Below are 23,428 nucleotides of genomic sequence, written 5' to 3' on the forward strand. Positions count from 1 at the left end.
GTGTTGCTGCTAACCACAAACAGAACTTGATGACTGTGGCCAACCTGGGTGTGGTTTTTGGGCCTACGCTTTTACGTCCACAACAAGAGACTGTGGCAGCCATCATGGATATCAAATTCCAAAACATTGTGGTTGAAATTATAATTGAACACCATGAAAAGGTAATGCCAAATGCAAAATGTCTTGTTTTCATCCTTCTAACAATTCTATTAAGCAGAATTGTCAAACTTTATACCACAAAGGGCCACATATGCCTAACTCTGAGGTCATGGACGAAGTTTATTTGCAGTCATCGTTGCATTACTTAGTACCTCGGCTAGAAGGTACATGTTTTTGAATAATGAAACCGCACTTCTAAGCTTTAATCCGAATCAAATGAAAGAGCATTTTGAAAGTCAAGCAGTGGGGGTTGCTGTTTGCCTACCAGTCGATGTTGGCGTATGCCTGCTAGATTCTTTCAACACTTAGTTGTGTGCAAGAAAGTATGTGTATTATATTGTGTGTGTATTATATGTATATATGAGGTTATAGTTCCATACCCGGGTAATAAGATATATCATTTCCAGCGGTAGCCAACAACAGCTCTTCTGGCCTAATTAGGAGGGGTTAAAATGAAAGGGTGGGTGTAATTCTCTCTTATTTTAGCCAAGAGAGCTGGGTGATCTCAGACTGCCGGATTGGTTTGTGTACCCTAGAAGTAGTTATTAGGGAACCTTGACAAACCCCTTGTGTTCTCCCCCCCACTCCCTCTCTCTCTCTCGTGATGTAGAACTGTAAAAGAAAGATTTGTGTCCACTGAGAACGTAGACGGTATTTGTTAGTTTGGTGCGGTTACATAAACCCGGAGACAGGAATTTAATGCACTTTATCTTTTCAGTTTTAACATACTGCAGTTCTGCAACCGGAATTAAAATAATCTTCTAGCGAGTGTTGACACTGGTACTGTTTTGTAAGTAGAAACAAGTTTTCCAGAATATCATGAGGATATCTTAATAAACTGGTAGCCTGGGCGTGTGGCCAGAATACGCACATTGTGTTGTCTAGATCAGTAAAAAAAAAAACACAAGGGCAAAGTTATTTAAGAAAACAAAATACAAAAAGGGATAAACGAAGTAAACGGGCAGAAAAGTGTTATGTCTGGGTGTTTATGCATTCACATTGCCAAAAGCTATATATATGTTCAAGAGTTCCTCTGGAGAGTTGTTGGAGGATCTGGTGGCATCAGCTTAAATGTCCATTATTGATTAACTGGAAATTCAGCTTGCATTTTAAGACTAATATATCTTAGATGAATCAATGCTAGCTATTAACAGAGTTCACTTAGGGGCGCCATCAGATCAATGTGTGGGTTTTGAGTCCATCAGCAGACAAGCGTCAGGAAATTACTGCTTCTGTAGATTGCCTGAGCTTGTTGTGTAAGCCATAGAGTACAATCAGCAAAGTAAATTCATCGTGGACTATTGTTTATTATATTGCAATCTTCTCTTCCAAAATTTTATGGTGTTATCAATAACACTAATAAACAGTGCATCCAATGAATAGTCTCTCAGGGCTCGTTCTTGTTGATGGCTTCAGTATATCCAGTTTCCTTAGTCCTTGGGACTTGCCCTCATTATAAAGTCTTTTTTTTTTGTTTTTTTTTTGTCGTCTTTGGACGTCATCCTAATCTTTTTTTATATAAGAAAAGGCATGGACACCCAGGAACAGAAGTGTACCATACATTGGAAATAGTAGAGGATTTTAGCTCTGGCTAGAAAGATTTCAATACATAGTGTTCATGGATGAGCCTTCTAAAAATGACTGTTACTTGCGTTCTCTCCAGGTGGCAAATCTCATTTTGTGGCTTATTGGATGAGCTGGCCCACAAACATGTACCCAGCTTGGCTCTCTACATAGAAACATACAATTTGACAGCAGATAGGAGCCATTCTGCCCTTCCAGTCTGCCCATTTTCCTGATATATAGCCCCTGACCTTAATCTAGTCCTTGGTCTTGTTTTTAGGCATAAAGTTATTGTGATTCTACCCCATGTATGTTTGAATTGCCTCACTGTATTAGCCTCTACCACTTTTGCTAGGAGGTTGTTCCATTAATCTACCACCCTCGCAGTAAAGTAAACCCTCGGTATGTGTACACAAGCTGGATAGGCACTCCAGATAAAGTGTGCGGTTTCAATGACTCAAAACAGAAGGTAGGAGGTATTGTAGCATCTCGTGCTCGCTCATCCAGACCAGTCAAGCTTTGGGTGCAGACTAACCGAAAGGATTATTATAGAGTACATGATAACCTATTCATTGGCGTCTCCTACACTCTATTGGGTCTCGGCTTTTCTATTCTGACCCAGTAGGAGGCTCTGCGCTGCCTTTTGAGTCTTGCTTCATATTAGCTACGTTTTATCATAGCAATAGGCCCAGCCTGATCTCCTAATGCTCCAGCATGGGGACCCAAATATGTTGTGAACTATAAATGCATTTTTCCTAGTTACCGCAACATCTGCATGGGGCAATCATACTATGCCTCGAGATAGTCTTCATCTTTTCCTCTCTTTAACATTGTTTGCTGTGATCTTTTATATTGAAAATCTATTGTTAGAGAACATTGCTATAGTACATCAGTGTCTTAAAAAAATAGAAGAGATTCTTTGATGTCCATGTGTTAGGCTATAAGCATGCATATTACATTAAACTTTTAATGACAAGGTGACCCTCAGCCGAGTGACTTTCTGTGCAAGGTTATCTTTATTGATGTAACTGATCTCGGTGGAAACTGCAGATGCCAAGATTTTCTATCTCTCCAGAATATTACGCGTCAAAATGTATGATTTATAGTCCTCCTGCTTTCCCAGAATCCCTTGACAGAAGCGCACTCATGTAAAATATGTTTTCCTCGCTCCGCTTCTATTAATCTTCTATTAGGAAGATATATGGCATTCCCTGGGCGCAGGGTCTAAAAGACAAACCTGCGTTAACAAGTTCTTGTATGTTTTCTAACGCCGCTTGTTAGGTCTGAGAATTAAGACATTCTTAAGCTAAAACCATTTTTTCTTTAACAACAATCGGCTTTTGTCATGGGAATTTTTTTTTATTGTACTTCAATGTATTGCTCTGATCCCTTGGAACGTTATTAAAAGGTGTGCATGCGTTGTGGATCAAGAGGCACGTATTATACTTGGGAGTTTCTCTTTCCCTATGGTAGCCAGATCAGGGACTGAGTGAAGCCAGAAGACACCCAGAGATCAAAGAAGATCCAGTAATATGTTGAGATATAACCAACAGCTGCAAGGGGAAATTCGTATTTCCCTAGATTTATTTTATGCAACAGTACATGAGTTTAAATATTAACTTTGAGGTTAACAGACCTCTATCTTCTGCAGAAGCCCCCTGTGCATTGCTAGGGGTAACCCACGATCATTTAAACGGGCCTCTCACCTTTCATATGAATTAAAGTGGATAATGATGGCCGCAGTGTCCTTTTACATGCAAGTATTACTCATGCCCACCTGGAACAGCCACATGCCCATTTGCATGGCAAACAGCCTTAAATAACCAGCAACATTTGGCACTTGTAAAACCTCGATTACTTTAACACACTGGAAATATGCTTATATTATGATAATTTGGTCTTGCATCAGTAGAGATGAGACAGCTGTCTCAGTTTGTGTTTTGTATCTTATTTCCTTGGTGCCACTGTGTGAGAACCAGGACCTAAGCCTATTACTCCACGCGCTTAGGAGACATCTGCAGAGTAGAGCCAGGTGGATTAACGTGCACAATGAACGCTGGGTCTGCGCTGATTGAATCTACAGATTGTCAGTGACAGACACAATGACATCGCTATCCGATATCAGCTGACCTATATCACTGACAATTAAAAGAAGGCCTCGCAAGCCACAATTCATTACACTGAGGTAGCGCGACTGCAAAGATCTGCATATCTCGCGCTAATTAAATTGGTAATCATGGCTCTCAAATTAAATTAACTTCTGGCAAATGTACGGGCAAGAATTTATCTATGTTTTTCTATGCATCCTCTTAAAGCTCATGATTTCTTTCATTGTTACTCTTCATAGCGGAAAGCAGTTTGTGTTTTATCCCATTAAACACACATAATGATTGTTGAACATTCTTTACCTATTACACATAATGATTTGTCTATGTGAAGAAACACAAAATGAAGATTTACACCCCCCCCCAAAAAAAAAAAATCTTTCTTGTGAAACAGAGAGTTTGGCAAAGTGCTCCCTTCTTTCCTACGAGGATGTAAAACTCCCATGATCTTCTACGAGCGGTTGAGTCAAACTCCGAGTCAGTCATTCTTTTTATTTAATCCCTCTTGTGTAGTTTTTTTCTCTTCTTGTGAAAGAACCTTGAATCAGATAAAGCCGTAGGATAAAGAGAGGGCCTTTTCATAAATCATCAGTATTTTTTTCTGTTTTATTACATTTTATAAAAAATGTAATGTTTGGGGGCATTTCCCAGATGTTAACTTTTTTCAGGACATGCCCATATTCAAATCTGAGAATACAGTACCCTGATAGTGATGGATGAGCTGTTTTTTTTATGCATCCTTTATCATCTTTATCCTTATGGATATGCATCTTTTTATATAGTAATTAGAAAAGAATGTATTGTCCAAATATACTTTACCTACCTGCTGTTTTAATTTTTTTGGAAAATAGTGTTTTAAATAGTCCTTTTTAGTTTACAGTGTCATCTCCTGTGTATGTTCTAGTTTGGAAAATGGCACTTTTAAGTCTACAATGTGAATGTATAAAGCTTGTGTGAAGTCTTCTTCCCCACTTCTTCCCCCTCTTTCCCACCCCCTCTTTCTCATCCCCTCTTTCCCACCCCCTCTTTCCCTCCCCCTCTTTCCCTCCCCCTCTTCTTCACCCCCTCTTTCCCACCCCCTCTTTCCCCCTCTTCTTCAAATCCCCCCTACATGTTGCATTCTCAAACATATCTGCGGATATGAAAAAAAAAAAAAAGGAAAATACTTTCGGTGTGAAAATGTTTGATTTGTTTCAAGTCTTCTTACTCATTTTATTGTTTTTAAACTAAAGTTGTCAACTTTTGCTGCTAATGTGTTGTGGTATATTACAGCATTCTTTTGGCAAGAAGCTTGTTCCACCTGCATTACTAAATATTTCTAAAGGGCTTTAACCAGAGCTCATGGTATGAACTGATAAATATTTACAGCTTTCATTTTTCTAAAAGAATTTTGAACAGGACCACCTCAGATTTTGACTTTACTTGTATCTTCTTCTCTTGTCTGAAAATATTTAAGTGCATTCTTCCTCCCCCTTGAGGCAAATTATTATGGAAAAAAATAATTCATTATAAATACGATGTAATAGAAGCCTCCAAAACTCTGTTTTCCCTAATATGGTACAAAACTTTCAACAAATGGAAAGCTCCAAGCCCAAAGGAACAAGCGTTTTTAGTCTGGAACATCTGAATGAGAGAAAACGTTCCGTGGCGCACCCAATTTATTAAGGTGTTTTTTGTTTTGTTTTGTTTTTTTGCAGTTAAAGATTTTTTTTTTGGAAGTTGAAAGCACAAATTTGTTTTTGAACTACAATGAGGCTTTCCAATAAATTTCTACCTGGTATGGTGCCCAATTCTGTGTATTCAGGGAATTAAAATAAAGCAGATAAATAGCGTAAGAAAGAATGTAGCCAAAGTCCACAAAAACTCCGAATACCAAGAATTTGTGGTGCTTGAGGGATGTGTTTGATCCCGAAAAACAAACAAGAAAAAAAAAATAGAGAATACGTATAATTAGAATATAGCAAATTCAAATATTTGCTGTATGCATTCTTACAAAAGATACGTTTTCTTAGAAATCTCTTCTTTGTTTCCTGGCACCAGTTTATTACAAGATTTAGGAGACATACAGTATAAAGGGATAAGTTCCAGCCGCTCAAATAACAGTGACCTGTTCAATATGAATTGTAGAATAGTTTGCTGACTGTAGCAAAGGATAATGGTAATAAGCATCGGATTGAGTGTTTTCAAAAATTGGAGTGGAATTGGAATAAGAAAGCAATAAAGGATAAATGAAATGAAACTACCAAAGTTCCAGCAGAGATACATAAAAAATATAAATAAGTGTATGTGTAGAAATTATAACCCTTTAGACTTTGCTGCCGCCACCATAAACCTTACTGTCGATGGACATGACCTTTTCCAGACCAAGGAGATCAGACTCGGATGGGACCCGAATATTTTTTTTTTCTTCTGCGATGTAATCTTTCCAAATACACAAATCAAATTATTTTTTATTGGTCCACAGGCCAGATGTGCCCAGGAGTTGTATGGGCACATCTAGCAGATTTTTGAAATCCCTCTGAAATGTAACACCAATATGCAATAGCCTCTAAGGCTTATGTCCAAGGTCATCTCCTTGGGAAACGATGCTTTGCCTAGGCTAGCGCCGATGGGGTTAAGCAGGATTTACCGTGTAAGCACTGTGCTTCAGTGTAGTTTTCAGCCATTTGCCTTATGTGTTTTATCACCAGTTGACCTTTTGAATCTCATTTTATTTATAGATGTTTTCCACCGTGCCGGAGATGCCACAGACAAACTCCCAGCTGCATTTGTCTCGTAAAAGAAGCGCGGACTCAAAGCCGCCTTCCTGCAGTGAGAGGCCCTTAACGCTTTTCCATGCAACGCATTCCTCAGACAAAGGTGGGTATGTCCATTCCCCCCCCCCCCGCCGGAGGCTGGAGAGAGGCTTGGTACTTGCATTTCAGTCCCTCTTTTTGTTTTCCCTCTCACTAATTACAGCTTGCTTCCTTTTTTACATCTAGCCAAAGCTAGTGGCCCAAAATAGATTAGCAGTTCATCTGCCAAGAGGCATTGAAACTTGTCCATTTGAAAGCATAGCAAGCAGAGTTATTGGCTGGTGGATTAATATACCCCCACTTCTGCCAGTGTTTAGGGATCTGACATAAGGTATCGTGAAAATAAGTCTGTCCATCTGTATTGGATTCATAGGTACCTGTACACTTATATAGCAATGTTTATATCGAGAGATATTGGACTAAAAAAATTAACGGATGGTGATCATTGTAGTAATGATAATAAAAAAAAAAGTTACCGTATATTCCGGCGTATAAGACGACTGGGCGTATAAGACGACCCCCAACTTTTACAGTCCAAATATAGAGTTTGGACTATACTCGCCGTATAAGACTACCCCTCTACCCAGCGTACAACAACCAGCCAATCACGGCAAGCGATGTACCTTACCGGTGATTTGCTGGTTGATTTGCTGACATATACATACATGCACTGCCCTTACACACACACACACACACGCATATATAATATATATATCTATATATATATATCTACACATATGCCTGTCCATACATATACATTTATACACTGCCCTCACCACACACCCCTGCCTTTACACACACATGTATATGTGTATATATATATATATATATATATATATATATATATATATATATATATATATATATATATATATATATATACATATACACACCAGTGTGTGTGTGTGTATATATATATATATATATATATATATATATATATACATATACATATACACACCAGTGTGTGTGTGTGTATATATATATATATATATATATATATATATAATATATTTCTCCCCCCTTTCTGAAGTGCCAGACCTCGGGCTTCCCTGCTCCCTCATCACTACGCGCCGGCAATTGATGCCGGGCGCCGGGACATGACAACATCCCTGCGCTCAGCATCAATAGCCGGCGCGTAGTGATTACAGAGATTGGTGGCTTCGTGGGAACCTCCGGCTTGGTAAGTACCCGGCGTATAAGACGACCCCCCACTTTTAAGAAGATTTTTTGGGGTTAAAAAGTCGTCTTATACGCCGGAATATACGGTACTCGTGATTTAAACCTTAGTCAACCTCTTGGAACTTTGTCTCCGAGGTCTAGCAATCTCCTGGAGCTTCCAAGTCAGAGTTTGATCTCTGGGGGACCGGTGCTTAGCACCACTCGCTCATCACCCAGGTTCTGCCCATCCCTTTCCACAGCTATTCAAGGATAACTCTAGCCCCACGTGACTGGTCACCTCTCTTCGATTTAGCCTCACCCTCCCTCTCCTCGGGACAAGGGAGACCTCCAAGGAACCAGTGTTGGAAATCTCCTAAGAACAAATATAATTGATATCCCCTAGCATAACATTTTTTTTTTCGTTTGTGAAGGGCATAAGCATAAAAACCTATGAGCAGGAAGTGGACGGTAATTGCAGAAATGTGCTGGCCCCTAGGTGGACAGATTTATTATACACAAATATAAGAATGTATGGGAATCAATATAACCTTAAAGGGTCCACATTCCTGATTATCCCAGATTCTAATTCTTACACCTAAAACAAAATTTTATTGTTTTTATTATATTACATATAAGAATAAGAGATGGTTGTCACTGCTGGATTCCGTTATGGGTTTATCTCAGAATTCATCATTTCCCTTAAATCTTTTTCCAAAGCTATTATATTTTGTTTTTGTTCATCTGTTTTTTCTGTGATCCCTTGGCTGATGTGTTTTAATCGTATTTACAGCCATGCATTTTTTTTCCATTTGCGTTCTTATGCATCATATCACTGATTTGGGTTTCTGTTCTTTTATAGTATTTTGTGTTTAATATTTGCATTGAATTTGTTAGTGACGCATCCAGCGTAGATGCAAAATGTGCAAACCAGGAAGAGTTCTTGTAAATATGGTTGGTGATTTTATGACGTTTGAATACCCAGTAATCTTGTGTGGACAGAAACAACTGGAATTGGCACTATTGTCGTATGTACGGCGATGTTCTGATAAATTGGCGAAACTACATATAATTGCTACTAGTAGTAATAAAAGCTATTTTGTTTAAGAGCATATAATAAGGCGATGTTTAGGCCTATTAGAATAATACATTTCCTAAACTGTTACTTGTGATCCTAAGTGATTTAATGCGCCATTTCAATGTACAGCTAATGGTATTTCCTGTTTGACTTTGCATACATTAGATGTAATTTACATGACTGTGCTCTTTTACATACCATGCCGAATATAAAGCTAAATACGACATTAGAAACCATCTGGCTGTGCAGAAAAGATGATTCGGCTACAAGCTTTGAAACCCAGATTTAAAACATGATTTTATCTCCATAGCATCCACTGCAATGTTCCTGTTTATTGGATGCCAAAAAAATCACTTTTTGAAACTTTGCATCATACATAACTTAACGTGCCTAGTACTTTTAAATGCCCAAACCCTGCCCATTTTTCACACGTTCTTCAAGTGTAGTCTTGGTGGCTGGCGGCCACTTTCACAACTTGTAAAGGATAGTGTGTGTATAGGTGTGCGTGTGTCACAGGAAGACATAATTGTCCCAAGCTCTGTGAACCCTGTGCTTTATTGGATAATCCAGGCCCACCTTCTACATAGGAGCAGTAGTCCTCTAGGCTACCGTAGTTCGAAAATAAACCCCCAGATGGGTCATGTAATGTGACACATCAGTTTCTTCTACAGCGTGCCAGGAGAAGTGGAGCCACATGCCTGACGTACACCGTACACAAGGAGCTAAAAGCTATGTGCTTAGGGGCCCCAGTAGGTCTTAAGCTGTCACTGTACAGTGTAAGTTACACTACATGGAACCACTTCACCAGCATTAATTTGCTTTATGTGTCCCTTAAATCAGATTGGGACTTTCAGATTCCCAGCAGTGAAACTGGAAACTGTGAAATCACCAGACTGTGTGCAGGAATTACTCCCCAACCTGAACGCAGAGAAAATAAATTAAGGATGGAAGGTTGAAATCACGTTTTTATTTTCTGCTTCTGTCTTGGCATGATTGCTAGGTTAATTGGGGATTTAGAGCTATCGTGGCATGAAATGGTTGCTAAATTAGCAGACAAGTATCTCCCACAGTGTGGAATGGTCTCTCTAGAGAGAAGATCGGCGCATGAAAAAGTTTCTTCATTTTACACAAACTAATATTAGTAGTGAGAACTGCAGAGAACCGGGTGTTTGGATTCCTCCCAAAACAAACGGGGAACCGATAATGATCACTTGTAGTAGGGGGTTGCTGAAACATAAGGAAAATACACAAGGCCAGCATTCTCTGAAAGTATCGCAAAGTATTAATAGTCAAAAGCACCTGTGTCCCAGTGAGAAAAATCACTGTGCTTTGGCCGAACCCCAGCGGCTCAGTCTCAGAATCTGGACACAGAATATCCTTTTCCTTATTCATGGAAACAAGTGTTCTTCAGCGCTCAAACGCGAGAGCTGGAACTGTGTCTTGGCCAGTGACAAGTCTTGAAACGGCAACTGACAGGTGGGAAAGTAAAGCTGAAGCACCTCGTTCACTTTCCCATCATTCCCAGGCCAAATGGCACACACTGGATCCCCAATGCTGTGCGTGTTAACCCTAAGCTGATCCAAAACCACCCTCTCTCTGCGGGTATATTGTTATTTTTTTGGATGGAGAGGAAACACTCCGGACGTCTGTCCCAGTGTATTTTTACAATTACCCTTAAGTCTGAGGCTGGCCAACGTTTTCTTCCTTTTTTTTGCCACGCGTTATAAAGTAAAAGAATCTGCAGATTTAAGTACAGTCCAGACGTGTGTACACTTTCAAACCTTAGATTACCTGATGTCTCCTCAAAACATGTTTTGCATTAAGCGCTAAAGTAAATCAATGTCTAGACGAGGAAGTCTTATTGTTGTAGACAGTGACAATGAAGACACATAGCGTGACTGTCCCTTTAAAGACAGCACTGGTACCGTTGGTTCTCCCTCAGTTAAATGGCATTGATAATTTTAATGTAAGATACAAGTTAGAGAGATGTGAGTTATAGGTTTGGTTTGTAATTCATTACCTTTAGCCGAGACCCAGGCTTGAACACTTGCCCATTAATATTGCCGCCTTTGGCACTCTCTGGCCATCCATCTCCCTTACTGAGCTGTTTGACTTCACTCCTGAAAGACAGAGTTGTTTTCAGTTCCAAACAGCATACGATCAGGAACTATGGAGGTTGTTTTTTTTTTCTTCCATATCTCCATCATCTTTTCTCAGGTATATTTGTCAGGCAGCGAGCTCTGCAAGCCCTCTTGGCTAACTAGACTGAGAAGAATGATACAGGTGTCCCTACAATCAGAGATCATGATTCCACGGGCTGTGTGTAAAGAAGGAGGCTGCTGCTGCTGCTGCATGCCAAGTGCTTTAAATTGTGGCAGCTGCCTACCTGTGGAAGCCTAGGTGATGTATGGCATGGAACTGTTTTATTGCTTTAGCAATAGATTGCTGTCAGACTGTAAAACAAATGGTTGTATACCGTAGGTCATGGAGTCTTGTATTAGGTTAGAACACACAACAGAAGAGTTTGTCGGGAGCTTGCGTTGGTAGCACAGCTTATGGTTAACTGCATACATTGCCAAAGTAAGCGTTTATTCTAATGACTTACAAGAATTCTAACGTGGTGTTGGTGCTTAGTGGTCCTATTTACCAGCCATGAAATAGAAATTGTAAACGTTTGCTTTAAAAATAAGTTGGATATATTCTTTTGTAGTATGTGAATATGTTAACCTAAGACACCTGTGCATTTTATTCTCAGATTTGCTGGAGGCTAATATCCTGTTACACAAGCATTATCCTATTAAGCAAGCATTCAGTGCATACCCAGTGGATACCATTAACCCCTTAAGGACCGGGCTCATTTTTCGTTTTCTACCCTGTGGGACCGAGGCTGTTTTGACGCTTTTGTGGTGCTTGTGTTCAGGTGTAATTTTCTCCTCACCCATTTAGTGTACCCACATAAGTTATATATTGTTTTTTTCAGGACAAGATGGGCTTTCTTCAGATACCATTATTTTGATCGTATCATCTTATTAACTATAAAAAAATAAAAAAAACATGGTGAAAAATTGAAAAAAAAGACATTTTATGACTTTTATTTGAAAAATCTTTTACTCACCTAAAAAAGCAAGTAAAAAAACTAGCTAAATAGATTCTACTACTTGTCCTGAGTTTAGAGATACCCAATGTTTTTATGTTTTTTTGCTGTTTTTTGTACGTTATAGGGCAATAAGTACAAGCAGCGTTTTATGATTTCCAAATCTTTTTTAACAAATCTGATCAGTCTGCCTACATCTCCTCTTTGGAGCATCTTTGAAGCCGGTTAACTCAATTTAACCCATTCAAACCATATATTTTTGAAAACTAGACACCCCAGGGTATTCCAAATGCTGTTATTTTAACCCTTTCCATGCACCAATTATACAACTACACTTTGTCAAACTTTGTAATAGTAATTTTTTTTAATTTTTTTTCCACACAAATTGTACTTTAGTTATAGATATACAGGTTCTGGTATATGTCACGATCAAACAACACCCCAATGTGTGTTCAGGAACATCTCCTGAGTACAGCGATACCCCACATGCATGGGTTTGTCAGATTGTTTAGCTGGTAAAAGGCTACTTTTGGGGCATGCGTAATTCAGGTGGTCATTTGGTCATTCTGCCTCCATCTCCTCTTTGGAATATCTTTGAAGCCGGTTAACTCAATTTAACCCATTCAAACCATATATTTTGGAAAACTAGACACCCCAGGGTATTCCGAATGCTGTTATTTTAACCCTTTCCATGCACCAATTATAGAACTACACTTTGTCAAACTTTGTAATAGTAATTTTTTTCACACAAATTGTATTTAGTTATAGATATACAGGTTCTGGTATATGTCACTGTCAAACAACCCCCCAATATGTGTTCAGGAACATCTCCTGAGTACAGCGATACCCCACATGCATGGGTTTGTCAGATTGTTTAGCTGGTAAAAGGCTACTTTTGGGGCATGCGTAATTCAGGTGGTCATTTGGTCATTCTGCCTCCATCTCCTCTTTGGAATATCTTTGAAGCCGGTTAACTCAATTTAACCCATTCAAACCATATATTTTGGAAAACTAGACACCCCAGGGTATTCCGAATGCTGTTATTTTAACCCTTTCCATGCACCAATTATAGAACTACACTTTGTCAAACTTTGTAATAGTAATTTTTTTCACACAAATTGTATTTAGTTATAGATATACAGGTTCTGGTATATGTCACTGTCAAACAACCCCCCAATATGTGTTCAGGAACATCTCCTGAGTGCAGTGATACCCGACATGCATGGGTTTGTCGGGTTGTTTCAGATTTAAAATGCCACATTTGGGAAGTGCGCTTTTTTTCTCCATTTTGGTCAGTCTGTACCTATGCCCTATCTGTGAGCTAGGCCACTCCAATTTACCCCATCAGCCATTTTTTTATATATTAGACACCCCTTGGGTATTTGAAGTGGTTTTATTTTAACTCTTTGAGATTTTTGAGAAATTTTAGCACTTGCTCAAAATAATAAACTTTATTTTTTTATTTTTTTAATACTTTTTTTATATTTTTTTTACACATTTTGCTGGTACTGGATGGTTCATCTAGTGACATCACTGCATAATTATTTTTAAATGTTAGCACATTTTTTTTTTTTTCCATTATTTTTTTTTATTTTATTTTTTTTGAATATTTTACTAATCACATAGTGATTAGAAAGCTGGGCTCCATTGACTTGCATGGTTGAATGCAGTACCTGTATTCAACCAGCAAGTGGAGCCAGTTCTCTAGAGGGTCTGGAGACCATCTAGCAAACTTTTTCTTGTTTGTTTTTTTTACACAGCAGCGGCCATCTTACTTGATGGCGAAGATCACCGGCAGCTGCGGCTGTGACCGCTCTCCGGAGCGGTCACAGCCCACCTAAAGGTAAGTGTTTGGTGTCGCTGGATGCCTCCTGAACGAGGCATTCCAGCGACACCATTTAAGTTTAGGAGGCGATCGTTGATCGCCTCCTAAACGCTTTTAAAACGGGCGTCCGCCGCCATACAATGTATGGCGGCTGTTGACGCCCCGGGGAGGGGCCAGACATGGCCCCCGATGCCGATCTCGGCCTTGCTGAATGCCTCGACATCGAGGCATTGCAGCAAGGCCGTTTAAGCGAAGAAAGTGATCCTTGATCACTTTCTAAGCTTATTTAACTTTTTGACGGTTCAGGACCGTCAAAGGTCATTTAGTGACCTTCTTGTCATGACGGTCCTGAACCGGCAAAGGTCGCGAAGGGGTTAAAACACCCATCTAAGGCATAAATATTGGGGATTCTGTCACACTGTATGGCCATAAATTGCTTAGACCGCCACTTCATCAAAGTACCCCAAGTTTGTTGAGTCCTGTCTAACTTTTTCATGGCTGTATTGCTTACCAAGGAGGTGGATCAATGGGACCGCACTGTATTTTAACCCAAATGAGACTGTCCAGCAATTTAAAGCCCTCTCTAGACATGATTAATGAGGATCTGTGAGGCAGGAGGGCTTCTTAACCCTAGTGTTTGGCCAGAACCTGTAAATACACACAGCAGAAAAATATATACAGAAAGGGGAGCCCACAATCATAAAACATGTATCCTAGTGCAATAACAAATTAACAATTACTTAAAATGCCAGAATCCCAGTTTATCTCCTGTGTTATGTATCGAGGAGATATTTTTCAAAGAGAGAGAACACTCAACAAGAACGTCTGAGCTATATTGTGCTGCTTCTTGAAATAAAGCGGTGCTTATCAGATACCTGTCATTGGCCCAATTTGGTAAAGATGTTTCTGTCTGAGCTTCGGTGGGGCGGTCACTATCTGACAGCCCCATCTCCCAGGCATCAAAGTCAAGGTTTGGGATTCTCATATTGTGAGAGGATGAACATTGCTAAATGATATTGGAAAGAGAATTGCTGTCTGTAATTTCATGTAACATTTAATTCATGCCAAGTTGCACTTCTCCCAGTTCGGTTGATTTCTGGTCAGAAAACTGAGGCAGTTTGTCTCTCTTCTTGACCTGTAAATGTATCAGATTTATATAACTTACATGTATTATTGACGGAAGAAGAAGTAGAGATTGCATCTACGTCAGTTGTACAGAATGACACTCAGAGAGCATTACCCTGAGAGGTCGAGCAAATCAACAGCACGGTGATACACAGCCTTACACACGGACTCATTTGTGATGGGCTCCACATGCGACTTTCATTTACAGCTAATATGGGAAGCTTACTTAGCACGCAAAGAATGCAATAAAAGAAAGATTTTGCTCGGTAGTTCTCTCTGAAGGGACAAGTAAATACAGTTTTAAACAGTTGTTTTTGATGGAAAATGTTCTTTGTTAAATCATTAAGGCGTATAATGTAATGTTAATGCGATGATGTCAACCAAGGAATGAACATAAATTCAAAATACTGGCGTTTTTATGCGGTTCTAAAGTAAGGCATGGCATTGTGCTTTCAAGGGAAATCATATTAAAGTCTGTTCTATGTAATGACCTAAATGCACCCTGTTAATTGGCGGCATACGATTAGAATGTGCGTTAGACAATGAAGTACCAAAAGGTCTTTCCCGTAGGATTTCTTAACTGTATCTCCAGCAGCCGTGTGCTTATTTATCCTATGGCTTGGACAAGAAAAGGGTTAAGTTGAATTAATAGCTGGACTCACACCAGCCGGGAATAGACACAAAGCCAGTGCTGGCAAAAGTCCCTGGGAGGTAATGTAATACAGTGTATACAAAATGCTTTAATCTTCCATAATAGTTTTTATTTCCCTGGAGTTTCCTCTGAGTTTTCCCGAATTATCCAGCAGCAGCTGCAGTGATTTTTCCTTGAGCATGTCAATTGTCCGTTTTACCTGTGGATTATTTTTCATTGGTTTTGAGGACAATGATATGTTCGCTGTACCCTCGTTTTAATTAGAGACAATTACATGTTTGTTTGTTTTTTTGCTGCTGGATGTTAGTTATTCTGAGAAAATTGTGTCTTTAGTGTTTAATATGGAGTTTGTAGTCAAAGTTAATTCCTTAAATTGGGACGTGCCTTTCCAGCCGCCCTTGTAGCTCACCTTGCCAGGGTGTGATGTTCTCTTAAAGACATTGGACATACTTTTACGACTTCAGAGGGGTCTTATTAATGTTTAGTATGAGATGCAATTAGCATTGGAAAGCAAAATCGCCATTTATTTAAGTGTTTTTATTAGATGGAAATTAAGTTTTAGTTTTTCCACCATTATAAAAGGGTGTTTGCCCCATATGAATGGAGGTGAAACATGCAAAATATGTTATGTTATTCCCCACAGTTCAGAGGAGGGCTACAAAAATGGTAAATGATTTGCAGGATAAAAATATCAGGAAAGACTAAGATCTTAATATATACAGCTTGGAGGAAAGAAGAGAGGGGAGATGCAGAAAAACATTTAAATACATAAAGGCATTTAAGTGCAGGAGAGAAGCTTATTTGGAGTAGAAATGTTAGAACAAGAGGCCGTAGTCTAAAACTGGAGGGTCAGGGGCTTAGATGCAAGGCAAGGAAGCTCTACTTTACTGAGAGAGTAGTAGATTAATGGAAGTCTCCCAGCAGAAGAGGTGAATTCTAATACAACGAGGGAATTTACGCATGCATGGGATAGACTTTAAGCTATCCTCACTGTGGGACCAGACCAAGGACTGACATGGATTTGAATCCCTTACATCAGGAAAAATGAGCAGACTAGATGAGCCAAATGGTTCTTATCTACTGTCAAATTCTAAGTTTCTGTAATCAAAGTATGGGGAAATCTATAAAGCATTGAAAATCAAAATGTCTAAACATATGTTCTGACAACCAGAGAAATTGTCGAGAATCATATTAAATTAATCTGACAGCATTGATCTTCATGTCAGAAAATGGCAGATTGGAGAATTTAGTAGATGGGTCATTGACTTTATTTTACTGAGGGAACTTTGTAACTAGTGGCTTGGATCTCAGATTGATATGTCCCAGTACCAAACAGGAAATGTTTGGGTTTCATATTCTACTGTTTTAGGCAGAGTGGTGAAAATGTATCCTGTAAAAATAATATATTTTTTTTTTCATAAACATTAATGTAGGAGGTTATTTTTGCTTTGTACTATAATTGTTGATTTGAAGAATTTTCTATAAATATGGAGATGTAGCGCATTCCATGTCCTTCTGCCATTACCACTCCCTGCCTGTGCATAAAAGAAACCTGATGACCAACCTTCTACAAATTAGCATCAGTTCACTTTATAGGGGTAGTGGCCATGTAAAACTCAAAGTGGCCGGTACCCATTTATAGTTCGGTGGTGCCAAGAACTATGCATTCATTTTTCTAGTAATTTAACATGGTCGTTGGGGTTGTTTTGGGCAATCAACAGGGTTTCCATGTTGATTGTTGTACATTTACACTTTGCCCCAAAGTTGCTGTTTGGTCCTATTGTGGTCTTGGAGGCCACCCTGAAGCCATACAAACGAAAACATAAATATATGCGGATTATAAATCATTTTCTTTAAATGCCTTTTTTTTGTTGGTTGTTTTCAGATGAGAAGAGGAACAGTGTAAATTCAAGTGCAGAGTCTGTCAGTTCGTCAAACGCGAACAGTTCAGTGAACTCGGGCTGTGCGCAGCGTTCCAATCTGAATAACCTAAACTCTAGCGACCCTGACCTGGAAGTGATTAAAGTGAACAGACCAAATTCCCTGTAAGTATGAAGACATTTATGTGATTTAGTTATTAACGTTATTAAAGTTATTTTTATTTATTTTTACAGAAAAGAGACATTCCAGCCCCATTTATATAGAATCTGCTTTGTATGGCCCTATTGCACCATACTGCATGCAAATCCATGCAGACATTCTTTAGTTTTTGGAAGTATAATTCCAGTAACTAAAAAAATGTTCCACTTTTGAGGGCATGATTGTTCCTTGAAATATGTAAAACACCTACTGAGAGGGGGGGGACAACTCAACCCAGATGTGACTATTTCTAAAATCAAATATGTAATAGATTGCCAATGTCCAGAAGGCCATATAGGTTCTAAAGGCACTAATTAGTGATTTGTTTTAGCATCAAAACTCAGCAGCCAGGTAGAGAATTAAGAAATTCATCCGGAATGAACCTCAAGGTAAACATAGTAAGCACCATTTTAGGATTGCTGCATTCAGAAATGTGAAATCAGACTTTAACTGTTTACCTTCTGTTTCCATGACAAATAAAATCAGGAAGCAGATTGTGTAACTTGAATTCTTTCGTCAGTACACATTCTTCTGATTAACTGTTTTATTTTACTAGATGGTGAAATCATGTCATCAACAATAGTCTCAGAAATAAGATATTTCCCCAGAAATTGTGACAATGCTGCTCTATTTCATACCTTTCCTCATAAGACAATCACAGGGCAATCTACTCATTTCATGGGTCTAGGACACAATGACTTGGTGCGGTTTTTTCATTGAAGCTATAAATTGAAACCACCAAGGGTAGTTTAATGAGAACCCATCAGCCTCTGTGTTTTTAGAACTGAAAAGAAAATGTAACTGTTGCGTCTCTTTCGATTACATAACTGACGAGTTTTTATGTGTTAAGTCGGGATGGGTGGTCATTTCCTTTATTTCCTCTTAGCAAATTGACCCAAAGTAGAGATGTCAAACAATGCATCTTCCTGTTTTGTACGGCTCCCTAACATATAAAATATGTTTTGCGTTACATGTAAGCCCCTCTAAGCACTTAAATCGTTAACAATGGTTAACGTGATACTTATGTTTGTCGTATTTCTTTCCTACTATCTGTATTACACCCTGACTTCCCTAATTTACGAGGTATCCAAAGAGCATTCAGACTGTGTGTCTAAATAGCTGAGTAATCTGTATCTGTTTTAGCGATGAAATGTTTTAACTCTCTGACCTCCATGTGCGTTATGAGGAGCCAACTCTGAGTTTTTCCTGGCCTCAGTGCAGCATATTAATAACATTGCCCCAGAGGTCTTGCATGTTAGCATCAGATGTTGTAGGCTCACCTCAGCCATCATATCCATGTTCATGTGGTCCCCATTGCAAATGCATGGAGGGATTCTACAGAATCCCTTATACTTTTTTGTGTGAACACATCTTCTGGCATCTGCACCCATGTGCACCCGTTTACACAAGAATTCCAGGGGGCATAATGCAACCCCCCCTACACATATTTCGTCCCACTGATTAGCTGTGGTGTAAAAATAGGAGCACAAAGGGGCAGTTCTGGAGCTGCAGCGTCTTCTGAAGGCAAGTTGTCATGCTCAGGGTACCATGCCCTCCAACTGCTTCCCCCTTCAGGTTGAGCCTTTGGGGTTTGAGCAGCTGTGGGACCTTCTGATCATCCTCTGAGACCAAGGTCAGATTCCGCAGTAAGGGTGCAAATATTCAAGACGAGCCGTATTCAGGAAGATGGAGTTCTGGGTAATCAATATTTTAGAGCACCAAGATCAGGAAGCCAGAGTTCAAGGTAATCAATATATCAGAGCTGAGCTGAGGTGAGGAAGCCAGAAAACAGATAGGCTCAAGTTGGATCAAAAACACAAGATCAATGCCGAAATGCATCTCCTGCATTTAGCTTGGGGATGGGGAAAGGGGCAAATGCATTGGGGAGGGGGGGGGATTCTCCATGTGTTTGCAAAACAGACCAAATGCATATAATGGCAGGGGTGTCCCTTTAAATGTAACAGTACTCCTGTGCCATTGTTACTTTGTGTCAATGCAGCTTTTCTACTGTCAGAGAGACCAGTCTTTCAAAATACTACCTTCTCTCTTCAAGAACCTTCTCTCTCTAGAGTTGGTGAGGATTACGTTAAAAAAACGACCAAGCTTCTCAAATATAGGGCACTTGTGTTTTTTTTTTGGGTGGTTAGGTATTGCCCATTGTCTTGGTGGAGAATGATATCCTAAGTTTAAATCTTTATCTCTCTCTTAATTCACATATACACGATTCCCAGAAGTTAGTTTAAATAATAAATGAAAAGGAGTACAAATAATGGCCTCAAGCTCAGTCCGGTCACTTACTAAACTTTTATAAACACATCCTCACTAACTTCTAGTATAAGAACAACAAAGTTTGGCTCCTACCCAATTTTCAGTTTGTCAAAGTAGGACTCCCAATCCCCAGCAAACTCATCATGTTTGGTGCACTCGGTCTCTCCTCCAGCAGGTCCATCTAGGTCTCTCTGTCTCATTGAACTGTGTGTCTGAATGTAGCGTTACTTGGTGGCGTGCAATGAGTGTATTGATGTATATTTTCTGTGTATAGAACTTTTTGAAGGTATATGTTTATATTTATTACGGCTGTTGCCAAAGAGCCGTTTTGAAAACATAGCCTGGTAGGAAGCGAAGGTAGGTGACTGATTTCCATGAAGTGGCTTTTTAGTAGGTTAACACAGAGGCATTTTCTGTAGCTTTGTTCTTGGTGAGCGTTCACCACAATTGCTATTACTTAGCTGTTTTTTTTTATCGCATTCAATTTGTAACAGATTTCCCAAGCTCCACATGTATTATATTCAGTGCTTTTTTTTATCCTGCTCCTGGCACCAGTGGAGAGCAGGTTTGTTATAATGGGAATGTAATAGCCGTTCCTTTTATTTTAACATCCCTCTGTGGGAGGCATCCATGAAACACAGGTGGGGTTTACGCCTGCTGGGAATGAAAACTGAAATTGAAAATATAGCGTGACCGTTCCCACGACCATTCTCCTTTTTGAAGGCTTAGAAATCAGCTGGCACGGCATACATAAAAAGTAATTATAGATGAAATAAGTGTCCGGTTTACTAAACATAATGTGTGTCTATGTATGTATATATATATATGTATGCCTGTGTGTATAATATATACCGTATTTCCCCATGTATAATACGCACCTTTTGGGGTCTAAAAACTGTGTGTGTCTTATACAGTGGTTGTAGATTGTAGAGGGGCGGCACATTTCAGGGGAGCGGCAAAAACGCCGCCCTTAACGCCCCTACAGCAGTTACTACTTCCCAGTCCCTGCAGCCATGCTGATGATTGGCCCCGCCCTTTTCCTTATTGGATTCACACTGCTCAGCAACTCATCTAACAGTGAGTATAAAATTAATATTTGGGCTGCTGAAAGTTAGGAGAAGTGGGGGTTAATTTAGGGGCAGTTATGGTTAATAGGGTGTTTAGGGTTAATTTAGGGGCAGTTGTGGTTGATGGGGTCTTTAGGGTTAATTTAGGGGCAGTTAATGAATGGGAGTGATGAGTATGAATTTTATGATGAATAAAACCTGATTTCAATAGCTTTATGTAATTTTTTTTTCAAATTCAAGGTAGCGTCTTGTACGTGGGGAAATACGGTGGTCTGTTCGGTGTAACCGTGCATTCACACATACACTATATGGACAAAAGTATTGGGACACCTGACCATTACACCAACAGGAACTTTGATGACATTGCATTCTTAATACATAGACATTAATATGTAGTTGGTCCCCCTTTGCAGCTATAACAGTTTCCACTCTACTGAGAAGGCTTTCCACAAGATTTTGGAGGGTTACTGTGGGAATTTTAGCCCATTCAACCAGTAGAGCATTTTTGAGGCCAGGCACTGATATTGGACAAGAAGGCCCGGCTCTCAATCTCTGTTTCAGTTCACCCCAAAAGTGTTCTGTGAGGTTGACGTCAGGGCTCTGTGGGTGGCGGTGAATGTCCCCTTCAGCATACCAAGACATTTTGGGCAATGCTATACTTCCAACTTTGTGGTAAAAGTTTGGGCAATAATTGATCCAAACATTGATGTTTAAATTGTCTTGCTGGCCTGTTGCCTATTCGTGAATAGAATATGTTGGTGTCACTTGTTTTTATTCCCTGTCTCAGGAACAGAAAATAACCACTGATATATATGTTTTATACATTATAGTCATTTTATACTCTTTGTATATTTGGTCACATCTGTAAGACGCATGCCGTTTCCTAACATACAGTGTTTGTATGTAATTTTATATATACTGTGTATATATAGACAGATAAATGTGATATGTGTGTATGTGTCTCTTAAGTGAATATTTTTCTGTGTATATTTGTGATCCTGCCTCTATCGTTAATGTGGTGTTGTGAAATGTGGAAACACTGTTCTCCCCATACCCGACATTCGCATTTTCAGGAACCATTCTTAATTGGCAATAGCAAGTCAGGGAGTAAAATGAGTGACCTGCTTTATGCATCATTTAATTACACCCCATTGGATATTAAAACGAACAAGAAAATGAATATTCTGCTGAAAGCGTCTCCAAGAAGTTTAATATCTATGAGAAGGAATTTTTTGAAACTTAATCCAATATTTGTCTTTTTTTTCTTTTTCTTCCTGTTCCCCAGATTGTGTTGAAGTTTATTATTGTGTAGATAACTGATTCTTTAAAAAGTTATAGAGTTTGGCCAAGCGTTCGTTTTGTTTGCTCCTGTGATGTAAGCCACAAAGCACAGTGTCACTTTGGATTATGATAATACTGCTCTCCAGCGCACGGCTTCCTTGTGTAAAGGGTCTGCCACCTTGTATATTTAGACAGCTGCCAATTTAGCTGAAACTTTACCTTGCCTGCTCTGGATTCAATTTTCGCTGACATTTTTTTTTCTTTCTGGCAAGATCCCCTGTTGAGTCAGACTATGGCAGAACCGTTGGAATTAAAGCAAATATGACAGTCACGCGAGCAAACATTACTTAAGGAGTGCATAGCCTACATGAGTTTCATTGTACATCAGTTCTGCCGTTTAGAGCTTTTAGCATAATGCAAGTTCATTTATGAAAACGCTCGTAATTGTTTTGGAGACATTTAGTTTGGAAGTTTTCTCTTAGGAGCTGGGATAGATGGCAGTCTAGCATTATCTGATGAATTACCTTCGTTGAAATTCACTTATCTCCTCCACCATTACTAAAGCGATTGGAACCAATCAACAACCATCAGCAACTTAATGTTTCTTAAATAACAATGGAGGAGGAATCATTGTGCAGATCCTAAGAAAATACTCCAAATAACCTAACTGTATGTATTTGTGGGCACCAAATTCATACCGGCATTTGAAATATAAAATTGATCTAGCGTATACTTTTAAATCACACAGTCTAGACAACTGGACCTATTTTTTCAGTTGAGGTCAATATGACCAGCGTTTACTCATGGTTTTTTTTAAATGTCCTAATATAGCTTACCAAAAATCTGCCAAGAATGCGGTGTTTGCGGTGTCAATAATCTAACCGCTGAGATTTCTCAAACTAAAAATCCATGCATTTAGCACGCCGAGTGACTAAATTCTCTCCATGCTGATAGTGTGCATGAGTCTCGGCTCAGCGTAGTTTAATACTTCATGAAAAGAGCTTTGTAATCAAATGAGCAGACTTGCTCTTGAACTCGTGCCAACGCTTTGCTCAGAGAAATAAATTGCTCTTCCTGTTCGAGGTAAGCGGCGAAAAGAAGGGAGTTTTTCAAAGATCTCTCCCGAGGACCTTGTCAAAAAAGGGAAGAATGACAAGCCCGGATGTGTGGTGTTAACAG

General features: G+C 39.3%; 1 protein-coding gene across 3 annotated transcripts in view; it reads left to right on the forward strand.

Annotated features, from left to right (window-relative positions):
* The window catches only part of ARHGAP26 (Rho GTPase activating protein 26), a 148,982-nt gene that overhangs the window by 98,170 nt on the left and 27,384 nt on the right, over window positions 1–23,428 (forward strand). For all 3 annotated transcript variants that reach the window (XM_053462087.1, XM_053462088.1, XM_053462090.1), the window contains exons 18-20: window positions 2–161; window positions 6,548–6,686; window positions 17,440–17,599. In XM_053462087.1, the coding sequence (XP_053318062.1) occupies window positions 2–161; window positions 6,548–6,686; window positions 17,440–17,599 (459 nt within the window). The remainder of the gene's footprint in view (window position 1; window positions 162–6,547; window positions 6,687–17,439; window positions 17,600–23,428) is intronic.

Source organism: Spea bombifrons, chromosome 4 (genome assembly GCF_027358695.1).
Source record: "Spea bombifrons isolate aSpeBom1 chromosome 4, aSpeBom1.2.pri, whole genome shotgun sequence".
In the NCBI taxonomy this organism is placed as follows: domain Eukaryota; kingdom Metazoa; phylum Chordata; class Amphibia; order Anura; family Pelobatidae; genus Spea; species Spea bombifrons.